Consider the following 17893-nt stretch of genomic DNA (forward strand, 5'->3'; position numbering starts at 1 on the left):
GAATTGTTGAGACCAAGATTGGAAAACGCACAGGGACAAATAGCCAAACGAATGGAAACACATGAACTATGAACCAGTAGCTGAGGAGCCTCCAACTGGATCAGGCCCTCTGAATGGGTGAGACAGTTGATTAGCTTGATCTGTTTGGGAGGCATCCAGGCAGTGGGACCAAGACCTGTCCTTAGTGCATGAGCTGGCTGTTTGGAACCTGGGGCTTATGCAGGGACACTTGGCTCAGCCTGGGAGGAGGGGACTGGACCTGCCTGGACTGAATCTACCAGGTTGAACTCAATCCCCGGGGAGTCTTTGCCCTGGAGGAGAGGGGAATGGGGGATGGGCTGGGGGGAATGTGGGGGGGGGGCGGGAGGGGGGAGGACAAGGGAATCCATGGCTGATATGTAAAATTAAATTATTATAAAATAAAATAAAACTAAATTTGAAAAAAAATACATTTCAGACCCAGCATGGGGGCACATGCCTTTAATCCCAATACTTGGGAGGGAGAAGTAGATCCCGGTGAGTTCAAGACCAACCTGGTCTGCAAAGTAAGCTCGAGAACAGCCAGGTCTACATAATGATAACACAATAACCAAAAAAATTATTAAAAACATCTCTCTATAGTTTACATAAGCTTCCTCTTTCATTTAAAACACAAACATCCAATGGTCAGGAACTACACAAAAACTAAAAGTATTTGGCTACTATAACTATAGTTATCCTACTATAGAATAGTAATATGGAGGTTCCCTCACAAAACTAAAAGTAGCACTATATGACCCAGCCATACCATGACTAGGTATTTACTCAAAACATTCTAAAGCAGCATACAACAGGATATCTGCATATGTATGTTTACCATTGTCTATAACAGCCAAGTTATAGAATCAGCAACCTAGATACCTACCAATAGATGGATGAAGAAAATGTGGTATATAAATACACATATACATACACAATGATATTCTAGTAAGCCATAAGCAAGAATGAAATTATAGCATTTTCAGAAAACTGGGTGGAACTGCAGCTAACATTACAGAAAATAAAAAGACTGCATGCTTCCTCTCATGTGGAATCCAGAATATTTTTTGAGACACAGATGTGAAAGATGATGTGTCCCAGCCTTCTGCTAAAGTATCTGAGAAATACACTGGAGATAGTTGGAGAACAATCAACCTATGAGGTGGGGGACAGCAGAAAAACACTGGTTTTGGTAACAAAGAAAGAAAAGAAACTTCAGAAAACAGGACAGAAGCATCCTAGCTCATTACAGAAACCTCGACTCTGATTAGAAAGTGTTTGCCAACCAGGGCTAAGGCAAGTTCAACTGTAGAGGATCAGAACTGCTGCTTGTGAGAAAGCTGGAGACTCAAAATCTGTACTGTCTTAGTGATATATAATATATTTTATATATATATAATTTATTAGTGATATATAATTCAAAGAAGGGGTAAGAAGGAGAGTGGAGGAGAGGTGACCCAAAAGCTTCTAGAGGCATGGCAGAAGGAGAGGAGAATGACGGGAAAATCCTCTCAGTATTCAACTAGAAGTGGAAAGAAGCCATTTTTGTCTGTTTTTTTTTTTTTTTAAGAAACTAATCACCACCCTCCTCCCACCCCTCCTGCCTTCTCCCCTCAACCCATGCCCCATTCCTTCCTCCAACAAGGCAAGGTCTCCCATGGGGAGTACATTCAGTAGGTCTGAGCCCCTTCCCCTACATCAAGGCTGTGCAAGGTGTCCCATCATAGGTAGTGGGCTCCAAAAAGCCAGGTCATGCACCAGGGATGGATCCTAATCCTATTGCCAGGGGGACCCTTAAGTAGGTCAAGCTACATAACTGTCTTGCTTATGCAGAGAGCCTAATCCAGTCCCATGGAGGCTCCATAGCTGTTGGTCTAAAGTTCATGAGTTCCCACTAGTTTGGCTTGGTCATCTCTGTACGTTTCCCCATCATGACCTTGATGCCCCTTGCTCATAGAATTCCTCTTCTCTCTCTTTGACTGAACTCCTGGAGCTCAGCCTGGTACTTGGCTGTGAATCTCTGCATCTGCTTCCATCAGTTACTGAATAAAGGCTCTATGATGATAGTTAGGGTACTCACTGATCTGATTACTGATCAGTTCAGGCACCCTTTCCACTGTTGCTGGTAGTCTAAGCTAGAGTCATCCTTGTGGATTCCTGGGAACCTCCCCAGCACCTGACCTCTCCCCATCCCTGTGACATCTCCACCCATCATGGTATCTCCCTCACTGCTCCCCTACTCTGTCCCTGCTGCAGCTCGACTATCCCATTCCTTCATATTCCCATCTCCCACCCTCCATTGCCCCCCCATCCCCAGTTTACTCATGTAGATCTCCTCTATTTCCCCTTCCCAGGGCGATCCATGAATTCTTCTTAGGGTTCTCCTTGTTAGCTAGCTTCTCTGGAGCTGTGGGTTGTAGTCTGGTTATCCTTTGCTTTACATCTAGTATTCACTTATGAGTGAGTACATAATATGTTTGTCCTTCTGAGTCTGGGTTACCTCACTCAGGATGATATTTTCTAGTTCCATCCATTTACCTGCAAATTTCATGATGTCATTGTTTTTTACTGCTGAGTAATACTCCATTGTGTATATGTACCATTTTCTTCTTTAAAAATAAATTTTTTATTAAGAGATCTTCTATTCATTTTACATACCAACCACAGATTCCCCTGTCCTCCCTACTCCTGCCCCCCAGCATTCCCCCTCAATCCACCTCCCATTCCCACCTCCTCCAAGGCAAGGTCTCTCATGGGGAGTCAGCAGAGCCTGGTACATTCAATTGAGACAGGTTCAAGGCCATCCTCCCTGCACCAAGGCTGTGCAAAGTGTCTCACCATAGGCACTAGGTTCCAAAAAGCCGGCTCATGCACTAGAGATAGGTCCTTATCCCACTGCCTAGGGGCCCCCTATATAGTTCAAGCTAAACAACTGTCTTGCTTATCCAGAGGGCCTAGTCCAGTACCATGAGGGCTGCTCAGCTATTGGTCCACAGTTCATGCATTCCACTAGCTTGGCTAGTTGTCTCTGTACTTTTTCCAGTCATGGTCTTGATATCTCTTGCTCTTAGAATCCCTCCTCTCTCTCATTGATTGGACTTCTGGAGCTCCTCCTGGGATGCGGCCGTGGATCTCTGCATCTGCTTCCATCGTACCACATTTTCTTTATCCATTCTTCAGTTGAGGGGCATCTATGTTGTTTCCAGGTTCTTGCTACTATGAATAATGCTGATATGAACACAGCTGAGCATGTGTCCTTGTTGTACGATTGAGCATTCCTTGGGTATATGCCCAAGAGTGGTATAGCTGGGTCTTGTAGAAAGTAGGAAGTAATCTTGAACGCATTGGCACAGGAGACCACTTCCTAAATATAACACCAGTAGCACAATTAAAATAAATGGGACCTCCTGAAGCTGAGAAGCTTCTGTAAGGCAAAGGACATGGTAAATAAGGCAAAACGACAGCCTGCAGAATGGGAAAAGATCTTCACTAACCCCACATCTGACAGAGGGCTGATCTCCAAAAATATATAAAGAATTCAAGAAACTAGACATCAAAATACCAAACAATCCAATCAAAAAATGGGCTACAGAGCTAAACAGAGAATTCTCAACAGAAGAAGCCATTTTTTTTTGGGGGGGGGGGGAAGGAAAAGGTTTATTTCACCTTATGGCTTATAGTCATTATCTGGGGAAGTCAGGCCAGGAGTTGATGCAGAGGCCCTGGAGAGTGATGCTTACTAAGAAGAAGCCATTTTTAAAAGACCCTTCCCTGTTGAGTCAGCAACTAGGTAGCTCTAGAGAAAAGAATTTATCTTCAGAGCTAACTCTGGAAACCCAGAACAGGTGTCATGGGACAGAACAAATGAGATCTGACCTACGGAATATCTCTACATAAGGAATCAGAAACTTATATACTGTATTCTACAAGGTAGAAATCTAGCCTAGGCCATAAATTTAGAATAGGATATATAAATAAAGATATTACACCTACAAACCACCCAGCTGAGGGCCTGTACAGAGACAGGCCTAGCACTTGAAACCTGCTCACACACTGGACTGCACAGAGGCAGAACAGCAGATATACCTCACCTCCGAGAGGAACAACACAAGCACAACCCAGAGATCGCACAAGAACAAGCCTAGTCCCTGTGCATAGGTCAGGGACTCTACACTCCTTACTAAAACTATTTTCTTCACTTCTACACTCCCCTTATTCAATGTGTAATTTTAATTTACTGGATAAACTCAGTCCTGCCGTATTCTCCTGTCTCCCCAGTTGTGGAATTTTCTAAAGTACACGGATTATTCTGTATTGGTGGTCTCCCTGCCTGAGCCTCCTAAGCTCTGGATTGATCTTAGGTTGTTTGACTGCATTTCTTTACCTTTTTTTTTTTTCTTTCATTCTACTTTAGTTGGAACTGCCTTATTTCTTCCATTTGTCTTTACTGTTCATCACTTCATCGTACTCTTCGTCTTCTTTTTCTTCCTGCTGATCTAATTCTAACCACTAGTCTTACTCTCCGTATTTCCTTTCCATTTCTGTGCTTAGAGACTAACAAGCTAGTGCAAAGCCATACCATCTTTGCAACTTCACCCTTTCCCTCTTTACACTGGTTATTTTTTTTATTTTACTGGTGGGCCTATGCACAGGTTATCATTGGTTCTGGAGATAATATGTGACTTTTAAGATAATACTGGAGCTGGGCACAGTAGTACACACCTTTATTCCTAGCACTCAGGAGGCAGAGGTAGACAGATCTCTGAGTGTAAGATCAGCCTGGTCTACACAGAGAAATACGAGGACTACCAGTACTACACAAAGAGACTTTATCCCAAAAAATAAAATTCCCACATATGATAAAGAGTCCAAATCATTGTAGAGATCTAATAGGAGTCCCAAGTATGTGACCTGGTGGATGAGCTACACGTCCAGTCAAATAGATTAGTCATGAAAATAATCAACATGTCATCATATGGAAACAGTGTGACACCAAGCTTAGACAGATCCATAAGACATAAAGAGGTTAAAGAAACAAGTGATTCAGACTCTTCAATGCCAAAACCTGTTTTCACTGCTTCCTCTCCTTTAATCCATGCCTATTGGCCTCCTAGGATGTCCCCTGTGGCCAGTTAACTAAGAAAGAAAAATACTGAAGCCTGTCACAGACACAAAGAGATGGATCTACACAGTATGTTTGTACCACACCAAAATGGGAATGTTGAAGCATACTATAGTTCACTGAAGAAGCAGTCTACTGGAGAATGATGCAAAATACCCTCTTGGTGAACAGAAGTTTGAGTGTCATGTTTGGGTCATTCGTTGTATCTGATGTGAGTTTCAGAAATAAACATAGACACTGATTCATGAGAAGTTTAAAAGTTTTGATGGTAAGGAGACTGGAAAGAAGATGAATGAAGACCAGTAAAGGAAATATAGGGTAAAAGGAATACGCAAGGACTTCTCTGTAAAGTAACATTAACTTGAAGATATTCAAAGTACTACTCACCACAATAATGAAGGAAAATAACACATCCCATGAGTATGAATAATCTTTTTCTCCTTAGCTAGCCTAGTGCTAGCTCAATAAGACCATAGCAAGGTGGCCTGGGAGGCAGGGACAAAAGCCACCCACAACCTCAGCAACATTGATTTCTCCTTAATGAAGGTGGTATGGCTAATGCTTCTAATGAGTGTTGAATCTAACAACAGCAAATGCCAGTCCTCAGGCCTTGGTAAGACATTATTTCTCCTGGGAATCTAGTGAAAAGGAGATTAAATTCGATTTTTTATGATAATACAGATCCAACTTTACTGAATAGGCATATTCTACATATACAGTTGTCTTCTTCAGTAATAATGCTTCCAGTATTACTTACTATCCATGGACTCACATAATACCTTATCCCCACACTTATGGAATGCGTGGATGATTACAGATGATGAAGGAACTGCAGCAATGAGATTATGCCTGTAGAATTGATTGGTCATTAACTAATCATGAAACTACATTCTGTTCCACAGTCAAAATGCAAGTGTTGAAAACTCAAGGCATCAAGTAGGAATAGACCTACTCAACATCATTCCAATTGCTCATTTATAGACTTTTAAAATTCTCACCTTAGAAACTTTGAACTTTGTTAGCTTATAGATATTAGTATTTATAAGCAGATCATATTGAAAACAAGAGTCACAAGAATTACTATGGTATCCCAGCACTTATGAGGCTGAGATAGGAGGATCAGAAGTTCAGAGCCAAGCAGTGCTACTTAGTAAGTTCCAGGAGAGCTAGATAGCAAAACCCTAACTAAAAAATAAAACACACACACACACACACACACACACACACACACACACACACAAAGGATCAAATCTTTTGAGTCAGAAAAATCCATATAAAATGTATAAACATGATATAACTGTACATTTATTAAATTCTTTTAATTTTTGTACTATAAATTTCACTTAATTGATTTAACAATAGCCAGAAATACTTCAGTTTCTTAGCATATCTTATATAGAAATGGTAATAGGAGTAGTTTCAAAGCCTAGCATGGACTACAATAACTCTTTAAAATTAAGAATAAAAGTAATTTGGGGAAATAAATGCCTTGTCTAGCAATAATGATGATCAGCAATGATTAAATTGTTTTAGGAAAAAAAGGAAAAAGATAACTTTTGGATGGTTTCAAGTGAGCTTATAGTTTTTGTTTTTTTTGTTTGTTTGTTTTCGAGACAGGGTTTCACTATGTAGCTCTGGCTGTCCTGGAGCCCACCATGTAGAGCAGGGTGTCCTCAAACTCACAGAGATAACGGCTGCCTCTGCCTCCAGAGTGTTGGAATTAAAGGTGTGTGCCACCACACCTAGCTGACAATTTTGTTTTGACAGAAAAACATAATCAGGTATTTTCTACAAATGAAAGCTCTCAGATAATCTTTATGTAAAAATAAAACTACTGAACAGGAGGTTGTGGCATGATGTCTCAGAGAGATGAGGTTTTTCTATTTCAATTCATGTATGTATGTATATATGTATGTATGCATCATATTGTCCAAATAACCTCCTTATAAAAATGAAACCCATTTTATTATGTCCATTTATTTCTATATACAGAAAACCTTCTCAAGTGATAGGACTTCTTTGCCACTAAATATCACGTGCATTAGTAAATACAGAGTTCTATAAACATAACTTTACTCATTGAGTGTACCTCGTATTGACACTGTACATTGTCATAATCAGAAAATGGATATTGTTACAAGATGGTTACAGAAATACCTCTCACCATAGTCAGGTCATTAGTAAGCAGTTCCTTAAACCTTAACAGTCACATTTCAACCTCAATCAACCTACTTCAGTCACTGGATTTCCTCACTTTGAAGATGTATATAAGCAGAATCACAGTATATTCAACTCGATGAATTATATGAATTTTATGCAACATGATGTCCTTGAGATCAATTCAGATTGCTGAAAAGTACCATTAATTTTTTAAATTTCTTTTAGTTTTCTATTGTATAAATCAAAATAAACAAACGGAAAGCTATAAAATCATTTGAAATCACACATAAAGTTATCTTTTTCCTCTTTTCAAAAACAACCTAATTTTGGCTGATCATCAATATTGATAGACAAAGCATTTATTTCCCACTGTAAAATATTTGGTGTTTTACCAGTTTTGTCCTTTTAAAAAAAGGTTTTATGAACATTCATGAATTGGTTTTTAAGTAAATTAGGTTTTCATTTCTCTAGGGTAAATACACAAAGCTGGGTCATTTATTAAATCCATGTTTGATGTTATAAGAAAATAAAAAAAATTCCAAATAGCTTATCATTTTACATTTTCACCAGCAATACAGAAGAGAACATGAGCCACGTCTCTGCCATGACTTGGTATTAGCAGTATTTGTTATTTCATTTATTCAGATAGGTATATATTTTACTGCAGCCTTGCTTTGCATTAGTCTAATGGTTAATGACAAGGAAAATATTCATGTGATTACTGGGTATCTACATACACTCCCTTAATGAAGTCTCTTTTTTTGTATTTTTTGGCAATTATATAATTGAATAATTTCATTATTTTCAGCTTAGAGAATGTTTTATATATTTTAAATACATCTCTTTTTACAGATTGTGATTTGAGTTTTTTTCTAGTCTATAGTTTTATCTTTTCCATTTACCACAGTGGTTTACAAAGCAAAACTTTTTAGGTTTTATTGTCTACTCTGTCAAGTTGTTCTTTGTGAGCTATGCTTTTGATAACACTAGCAAGTCCCTTCCCTTCTTTACCCTATCTCTGAAGTCTTCTGGTATATGGTTTATTTGTTCTGTCCAGGAGTCTCTGTTGCAATACTACTATCAGCAAACAACAACAACAAAAATACTTGCAAGGATATGGAGAAAAGGTAACTGTAAACATAGTTGGTAGGCATAAAAATCAACCCAGCCAAAACAGTGCTAAAGACAAATGTGTTTATTCCATCTTGCCTAGAATTCAAACCTAAAAACAAGTTGTGTTTGGCTCATTTTGTTCAGAATTCAAATTCTGCTACTTATTTCTAGTGTATAACTATGAACATCTTATCATTCTCTATTCTGTGTCTAAATGGGCTTATTGTTTTTTCTTTATTTTTTTTTGTTTGTTGTTTGTTTTTTGTTTTTCAAGACAGGGTTTCTCTGTATAGCTTTGACACCTTTCCTGGAACTCCCTTTGTAGACCAGGCTGGCCTCGAACTCACGGAGATCCACCTGCCTCTGCCTCCCGAGTGCTGGGATTAAAGGCGTGCGCCACCACTGCCCGGCTTCTTTATTTTGGATTTTGTTATCCCTAAAGGCCAAGGTACTGAAAGCCTGGTTCCTCTCACTGAGAGGATCCACTCACTGAGAGCTAAGAGGATCATGACAAGCTCTGACCCACTTAATAGATTATCCACCGACAGATCATGAAGTTAGAGAAGTGGGCCTGACTGAAGAAGTTAGTCATCAGAAAAGTGCCTTTGAATAGTATATCCTGGTTTTGGCACCTTCCAATTCATTTCTTTTTCCCTGCAATCTGCCATTTTCTCCTATTATATTCTTTCTGCCAGGATGCATTATTATGCTCAGGCCCAGATGCAATGGAGCTAAGGGGACCATGAACTGAAAGTGCTAAAACCATGACCTGTAATAAATCTTCCAGTTTGGGAAATATTTCCATTTCTTTCTTTTAAGTTCTCTTGTCACAGAGATGACAAGTAACCAACATAGATTTCTAATAAATTTTTAATTAATTGCTGACAAACAAAGTGTTACATATGATATATTCATTAAGTAGTACAAGGAACCATTAATACAATTTCTTGGCCTAAATCACTATTAGGATGATAAACAATAAAAATTAGGAAATTCCCAAGTGTTTTAATCATTCAATAAACACCTGTTTATAAAAGCATATATGAACATGCAACTTATAAGACAGGTAAGATTCATGGTCATGGAACTTCAATTCTAATGATCAAATTAGGGCAAAGGTGCTGCATGTCTTAAAATATGAAAACTGTGCTCTGTTTAGGTTCAAAAAATTTAGTTTGTTACATTCCAACTGATAATCAGAACATATATTTAGAAACTGGAAAGATTTTAAAATTTCAAACTGAAGAATTGTCACCAAGGCAGACTTTCTTTTCACTTGGTACAACAGAACTTTACGGCTCATGAAATGATTATGAACTACTTACCACATATAGTTGTTTCCACAGACTGGCCCATTCCTGTAGAGTTGTTGTAACTTCTGTCACGATAGAATCTTCGAGTGGAACCACGGTTTCATACTGCCTAGAAACAAAAATCACCACAGCCCCATTATCTTTGATAAAATCTTAGATGACATCTGCTACATTTTTCAATGTTCTAAACTCAAATTTTAAAATCATGAAAACATAAAGAGAAACACACCTAACTATTCAGACACCTTTATATAGTGATAGCATACAATGGTGTAACTGGGCTAACTTAATGTAAAAATATTTGGTTTTGTTACATAATTTCCAATTGCTTTTAGAAAAGCTGCCTAGAGGCCGGGCGGTGGTGGCTCACACCTTTAATCCCAGCACTCGGGAGAACTCCATGAGTTCGAGGCCAGCCTGGTCTTCAGAGCGAGATCCAGGAAAGGCGCAAAGCTATACAGAGAAACCCTGTCTCGAAGAAAAAAAAAAAAAAAAAAGAAAGAAAGAAAAAAGAAAAGCTGCCTAGAAAACATTGAGATTTTTTTGTTTGTTTTGATTTTCTAGCATCATCTTAAAACATTAAGTTTTTTTCTTCTAGAAAAACTGTAACACTACAAAATTCTTGCTTAGTGTAGTAGTTTTAATGTAATTAACCTCCATAATCTCATAGGGAGTAGCATTAATAGGAGATGTGGCTTTGTTGGAGTGGGTGTGGCCTTATTGGAAGTGTGTCACTGTGCGGGCAGGCTTTGATTTTCCTATGCTCAGGATACCACCCAGTGTTGCAGTTGACTTCCTGATGACTGCAACATGTAGGACTCTCAGCTATTTCTCCAGTACCATATCTGCCTGCATGCTGCCATATTTCCCGCCATGATGATGATGGACTGAATCTCTGAAATTGTAAGCCGCCACCTCAATTAAATGTTTTCCTTATGAGAATTGTCATGGTCATGGTGTCTCTTCACAGCAATAGAAACCTACTAAAACACTTAGATAATTTTTTAAAAAACATTTTCTGTAATGCAAAGTAGCTCTTTGCTAAAAGAGCTAAAAGGATTCAAAGTCCCTAGCATAATGCTTAGTAATGGTATTCTTCTCCTTAAGCCAGGCAGGTAAGATTGGAGAAGGTGACTTTACATTCAAAACAGAAATGGGAAAACAGAAATGGAAAGCTTCAAGGAACACACACACACACAAAAAAAAATTAAAATGATACAACCAAAGTAATAAAATAACATGCTAATAATCAACACCAAATAAATGAAGATTTATGAATTTCAGAAAAATATTTCAAAATGATTATGCTAAGAAATTTAAATTAGCTAAAATAAAAAACAAGAGTTGGCTGGCAGGGCTTGGCATTTGTGAGGGTGATCCAGTTAATGGCATGAAAGATAGAGTGAAAGGGGAGGCCCATTCATATAAGAGTAACATGCCGTCAGATTTATACCCTGCTGGATGGAGGGCATTTTCTTACTAGACAAAGTAGCTTCCCATTATATCTAAAGCTAAAGGACCACAGAGATTATATGACCCCAGTTAAAGGTTGTAGCAGGCAATGGCATTAATGAATTAAGCTCAAAACTATAGGATTTGTTTAGCTGCCATTTGAACAAATGATCTTAAGTAGAGATTAAGTCCCAAAAGGTCTTCTGCAGGGGATGTAACTTAGCAGTACTGTGTTCATTCAAGACCTGCAAGGTAAGCCTAAATAAGGCAAATATCAAATGTGCCTGTTAATCTACTATAGATATATTTAGGCCATAAGGAAATAGTCTGTTTTGTTTTCAACTTTAATAAAAACCCTGACCTAGAATTAAAAAAAAGGAAAGAAAACAAGCAAGTCAATGAAATAAGGGAAGATGGTGTACAAACAAATGAGAAACTTGGGGAGTGGGAGTGTGACTCAGTGGTAGAGTGCTTGTTTAGCACATCAATGGTCCTGAGTTTCATCTTCAACAGATTTTTTAAAAAATTTAAAATAAGCTTTACAAGATAGACAAAAGAAATGAAGAGAAAGAAAAGAATACTATTAGTTCTTAAGTTGAAGAAATCCCAGAGTCTACCGAAATAAACCTGTTAGAACTAATAAGTTAATTTGGTAAAGTTGCAGGAGACAAAACCAGCATACCAGTACCATTTTTATAATTAGCATTTAGCTATGTAAAAATAAATTTTGAAAATACCACTTACAATGGTTGAGAACGTAACTTGATAAGAGCATTTTCATAAAGTATGTGAGATCTAATACCTAATACCACAAAAATTATATTTATACTAGCATCAAAAATAAAAACTTAATGAATATGAACACATTTCTAATAAAAATACATGAGACAAACATAAACAGATGCATTAAAATATCCAAATTCAATAATCATACAAAAAATTAAATCAAAACCACGATGAGATATTATTTCACACCTTTTAGGAAGCTATATCAAACAGCCAAAAGGTAAGGAGTAATGAGAAAAATATGGAAAAAAAGAGAGCCCTTTTATACTTGCTGGTAGAAATGTAAATAGTTATAGCAATTATGGAAAACAATAGAGAGGTTCTTCAAAAAATAAAAATGAATCATCAGATGACTTAACAATTTCACTTCTGAATACATATCCAAAGGAAATTAAATCACTATCTCAAAGAAATATTTACTCTCCTCAAGTCTACGGACACATCCTTCATAACAGGCAAGATATAAAAAAAAATATTAAAAAGTTTGTCAATGGCTAATGAGATGGCTCAGTAAGTAAAATGTTTGCCACACAGCATGAAAACCAAAGCTTGGTCATAGAACTCAAAAAGCTAGCTGTGGAAGCATGTACTTTCGATTCCAGCACTGGAGAAGCAGACACAGGTGGATCCCAGAGCTTGCTGTCTTGCCAGCCTTGCATAATTGGTTAACCCCTGGTCTCAATGAGAGAACTTGTCTCAAAAAATAAGGTAGTCTGCTGCACTGGAATATGTAGGTCTTGCTGTTATAGGATACCTGGGATGATTCCTAATGATAATTCTGTTATACTCATAGATTGATGCCTAACCCAACAGTCATTAGAGAGGCTTCATCCGGCAACTGATAGGAAGCAGATGCAGAGATCCACAGCCAAACATTAAGCAGAGCTCAGAGAACCCAGCAGAAGAGGGGGAGGAAGGATTGTAGAAGCCAATGGAGTCAAGGACACCACAAGAAAACCCACAGAATCAACTAACCTGGGCTCATAGGGGCTCACAGGGACTCACAGAGACTGAGCCAACAACCAGGGAGCCTGCACAGGACTGACCTAGGTCCTCTGCATATATGTTAGTTGTGTAACTTGGTCTTCTTGTGGGACTCCTAACCATGGGGGCAGGGACTATCTTTAACTCTGCTGCCTGCTATTGGGGGACCCTTTCCTCCTACCAGGTTGCCTCATGCAGCCTTAATGGGAGATGAGGTGCCTAGGCTCACTGTAATGTGATATACCATGGCTGGCTGATATCCATGGAAGGCCTGCACTTTTCTACAGAGAAATGGAGGAGGAGGAGTGGATGGAGTGGGGAAAGAGAGGAAGTGGAAGGAAGGAACTGGGAGGAAAGAGGGGAGGGGAAATTGCAGTTGGGATGTAAAGACAAAATAAATAAACAAACAAACAAACAAACAAACCAAAAAATGTTATCAGCTCCTAAGGAGCAATATCAGAGGTTGATCTCTGGCCCCACACATGCACTTGTATACACACAAACAGCTCGAACACACACAGAGGTCAGGAGATGAATAAAGAAAATGTAGTGTATACATATTAACAGAATTTTACTCAGCCTTAAAGAGAATAATATCCTAACATTTGTGACAACATGCAGGACCTGAAAAATATTATGCTAAATGAAATAAGTCAGAGAAAGACAGACATTGCATATATTTATGGGACCTATAAAAGACAAATTAACAGAAACAAGGTACAAAGCTGATTTACCAAGAATGAAGAAAATGGGGAAATTCAATTATAAGATGAATAAACTCCAGAGACCTAATGGCTGGCATGGTTACTAAGGTTGAAAATAATACCTTATAAACTTCAACTTTGCTGAAAGATTTTTTTATTTTCAAAGATTTTATTATTTTGTATTTTTATTTATTTATCCTTTCAAAAGTTTTTTCATTTTACATACCAATCCCAGTTCCCCCTCCCTCCACTTCTCCAGGCCTCCCACCTCTGCCCACCCCACCCCCATCCACTCCTCAGAGAGGGTAAGGCCTCCCTTGGGGAGTCAACAAAGTCTGGCATACTAAGTTGAGGCAGGACCAAGTTCCTCCCAGCTTCAAGGCTGAGCAAGGTATCCCACCCTAGAGAATGTGTTTCAAAAAGCCACTGCTGAAAATTTTTTTAAGTATTCTTTTTTTCTAGCCACACACAAATAACAATATGAGGCAACAGATATATTAATTATCTTGGTTCTGATAATCATTTCACGATGTACACTTTAAATATACACGGTTACACACTAATAAAACTTCAAGAAAAATGTCATAGATTTCATACTAAAGAATTATTTAAAGGAGAAAAAACCAATAAAATATAAATTTACTTTTCCTGCCAGCACCAAGCTAGCAAATCCCAGACAGCAATGAATTGAACTATGACTATAAAAGTTCTGAAATTAGAAAGTTTTAACTGGATTTTTTTAATTAGCAAGACATAGTGATTTCAGATAAGAAAATCAAGGATAAATGTCATACTTGATAAAAACTACTGAATGAGGACATCTTTTACTTTTTTTCAAGCTAGAATAACTTGATGAAAATGAATAATTGAAAGCAAATGACAAGTTTGGAAGTTAATTCTACAGACTGTCTTAAGAATGTTGCAGAGATGTGTGACAGTTGTGTAGCTTGGTCTGTTTGTGGGGCTCCCCAGCAGGGGGTTCAGGACCTGCCCCTGGCACTTGACTTGGCTTTTGGAAATGTATTCCCCATCCTGGGTTGCCTTGCCCAGCTTTGAGGCAGGGGGAGGAACTTGGTGTGCCTCAACTTGGTGTGTCATGCTTTGTTGACGCCCATGGGAGGCCAGTCCCTTTCTGAATGGAGACAGAGAAGTGGATGAGGGGGGTGGATAGGATGTGGGGGTGGGGTGGAGAAGAGGAGGAAGAGGAAACTGTGGTTGATATGTAAAGTAAATGAAAAAATTTAATAAAAAAGAATGTTGCGCCAGGCGGTGGTGGCGGCACACGCCTTTAATCCCAGCACTCGGGAGGCAGAGCCAGGTGGATCTCTGTGAGCCTGGCTACCGAGTGAGTTCCAGGAAAGGCACAAAGCTACACAGAGAAACCCTTTCTCGAAAAACCAAAAAAAAAAAAAATGTTGCAGAAATAAATAGGGGATTTAAAGAAACAATCAAGGAGATGTTATTAATAATGGAACAAATGCACAATATAAACTATCAGGTTCTAGAATTGTTTTACATAAATAGAGTTTCTATACATTCTTACTATCAGACAAACATCTGTGAAAGAACTGAGGATCCTAAAAGAGGGTTATGTTTGAAAGGCAAACAGGTATGAAGAAGGGCTCTGCATAGTAGTAGAGGGTGCCTGAGCTGACCTACTCTGGTGGTTGGATGGCTGAATACCCTAACTGTCATCATAGAGCCCTCATCCAGTGACTGATGGAAGCAGATGCAGAGATCCACGGCTGTGTCCCAGGCAGAGCTCCAGGAGTCCAATCAATGAGAGAGAGGAGGGATTCCATGAGCAGGAGATATTGAGACCATGACTGGAAAAAGTACAGAGACAACTAGCCAAACTGGTGGAACGCATGAACTGTGGACCAGTAGCTGAGGATCCCCCATGATACTGGACTAGGCCCTCTGGATAAGCAAGACAGTTGTTGAGCTTCAACTGTATAAAGGGCCCCCAGGTAGTGGGATTGGGACCTGTCCCTAGTGTATGAGCTGGCTTTTTGGAACCTAGTGCCTATGGTGAGACACTTTGCACAGCCTTGGTGCAGGGAGGATGGCCTTGAACCTGTCTCAATTGAATGTACCAGGCTCTGCTGACTCCCCATGAGAGACCTTGCCTTGGAGGAGGTGAGAATGGGGAGTGTGTTGAGGAGGAATGCTGGGGGGCAGGAGGAGGGAGGACAGGGGAATCTGTGGTTGGTATGTAAAATGAATAGAAAACCTCTTAATTAAAAAAAAAGAAAATACAAAAATTTCAAAGATGAAAGAGAAAGCGAGAGGGGGGGGGGAGGGAAGGAGGGAGGGAGGGAGAGAAAGAGAGAGAGAGAGAGAGAGAGAGAGAGAGAGAGAGAGAGAGAGAGAGAGAGAGAGACAGACAGACAGACAGACAGACAGACTGACTGACTGACTTACTAACTACCTGGAGAGTAAATCTCTCAGAGATGGGCTTTTTCTATTATATAAGAGCAGAAAGTGTCCCAACAAACCAAAAGTAAATAAACTTAGTAACCTAAAATGGTTGTAGGAAGATCTAAAGCAAAATTAGCAAAAAGTGCTGAAAAGGATGAGTTGGGATAGGTGAGCAAACTTCCTGTAATATAAGGGAGCCTGGGGAGGCAACAGTTCTTAGTGGAGTGGAGTTAGTGGAGTGGAGTAATAAGATATACCTTATCCCAGGGGCCCACTGCTCATACCACCCCCAAGAAACATCCAGCATGATGCTTACATGCCTGGGTCTCCTGGCACTGCACTCCTTTGGGCAGGGCACTGAACTCTTAGTGTACAAGCAACAATAAGCACTTAGACAGCCTGCTCCCTGCCCCACACCTACCACCCCTATGATCTTCAGGAAAAGTGATAGGAGGGGATGAAAGTAGGGTAGAAAGAAGTGACTGAAGGAAGACACTATTTGTTAGAGGATGAGAAAGAGAGGGAAGAAAATGAAAACATTCTCAGCTTCTTGGAAGTAATTATGTTTTTGTCCGTGAGCTACCACAGGATGTTTGTAGTCATGACCTTACAGTGTACCCTGATGCATGAACATGTGCTTCCATCTGGCAAGGGACAGTTCTAACCTCAGCTAATGACCAGATTATTCTGTCACAGTAATCTTCAAGCAGGAGGGGTTCTCTTAGGTGTTTAATTGCCCAACCCATGCCTACAATTTGGAGTGGCCCCTCTCAGGTACCTCCAGAATGAGTACAAAGTTTAAAAAATCAGTGATGTAAATATTTCTTCCTGATTGTGTCATCAGTTGATATCGGTGTCGAGTATGCAATCCAGAGTGATTACAGATTCTTTCATCTGGAACAAAGAATTGAGCAGAAACCAACACTTACAGCAGTTGTGGCTGAAAAAAAAAAAAACCATTTTCACTGGAGGAAATGTGCCACAGCAAAGAGAGCCCTGATGCAGAAAGGATGTCAAGTAATACTGGCTTTCTAGGTCATTTGCATAAAACAGGCTTTCTTTCACATGTTCTATTTTATGTAGTTCTACATACAACCCCATGCATTTTCTATTTCATCCTAAATCTCCAACCAGGGGTGTGTGTTTTAGTATTATAATGTGTCATAAAGTTGCCTTCAGCTACTGTGGAGTGCTTCTGCTTGTGCTGGTAGCTGGATTTAGTTATCCTCTAGGAGGTTTCCAGATTTCTTCTTTGCTTTGTTCTTATACTAATGTGACAGCCTAAGCCCAAGGCTCTTTAAAACTCATTATCTGCTCTATTCTCATGCCTCATTTTGTCTGGGGATCCCAACTTCCACTAGAGATGTTAGTCCAGATCCTCACATTAGGTCCCCTGTGCCCTTGTAGGTAGCATAGCGATACGGCATGACCTGCATACCATGAAGGTTCTCATTGGCTAGATCAAGTTTTCTTGTCAGGGCATCCATGCTGGTATCTATTCCTTTCTAGTTTTAATTCTTCCTGAAGTCTGTGAATCTGTGAGTGGGCACCTATGTCTTTGTCAGAGGTATCCTTCAGTACATCCAACAGGGGCAATGCAATGGATAACCAACTGCCCTCAGTTTTCTGGAACTGATTTGTTTGCTGCCTTCACTATAGCTAGTAAGCCCTGTCACACTCAGGGTATTCTTGTACTTAGCATGGTGGTTCCTATGAGTGACACAGAGAGACATCATAAAACTACATAACCATTTTGGGCCTTCAATTTTCTCATCTGTGCCCACCCTAAGATTTGCTTTACTGTATTCCTTTTTGGTATG

The 17893-nt window shown here is 39.4% G+C and overlaps 1 protein-coding gene across 1 annotated transcript in view; it reads right to left on the minus strand.

Moving 5' to 3' along the window:
• Dock3 (dedicator of cytokinesis 3) overlaps nucleotides 1-17893 on the minus strand; it is a 350576-nt gene that overhangs the window by 220994 nt on the left and 111689 nt on the right. The window contains exon 5 of the mRNA XM_059268544.1: nucleotides 9739-9835. Coding sequence (XP_059124527.1) covers nucleotides 9739-9835 — 97 coding nt within the window. The remainder of the gene's footprint in view (nucleotides 1-9738; nucleotides 9836-17893) is intronic.

The sequence above is a fragment of the Peromyscus eremicus genome, chromosome 7 (assembly GCF_949786415.1).
Source record: "Peromyscus eremicus chromosome 7, PerEre_H2_v1, whole genome shotgun sequence".
NCBI classification, from domain to species: Eukaryota; Metazoa; Chordata; class Mammalia; order Rodentia; family Cricetidae; genus Peromyscus; species Peromyscus eremicus.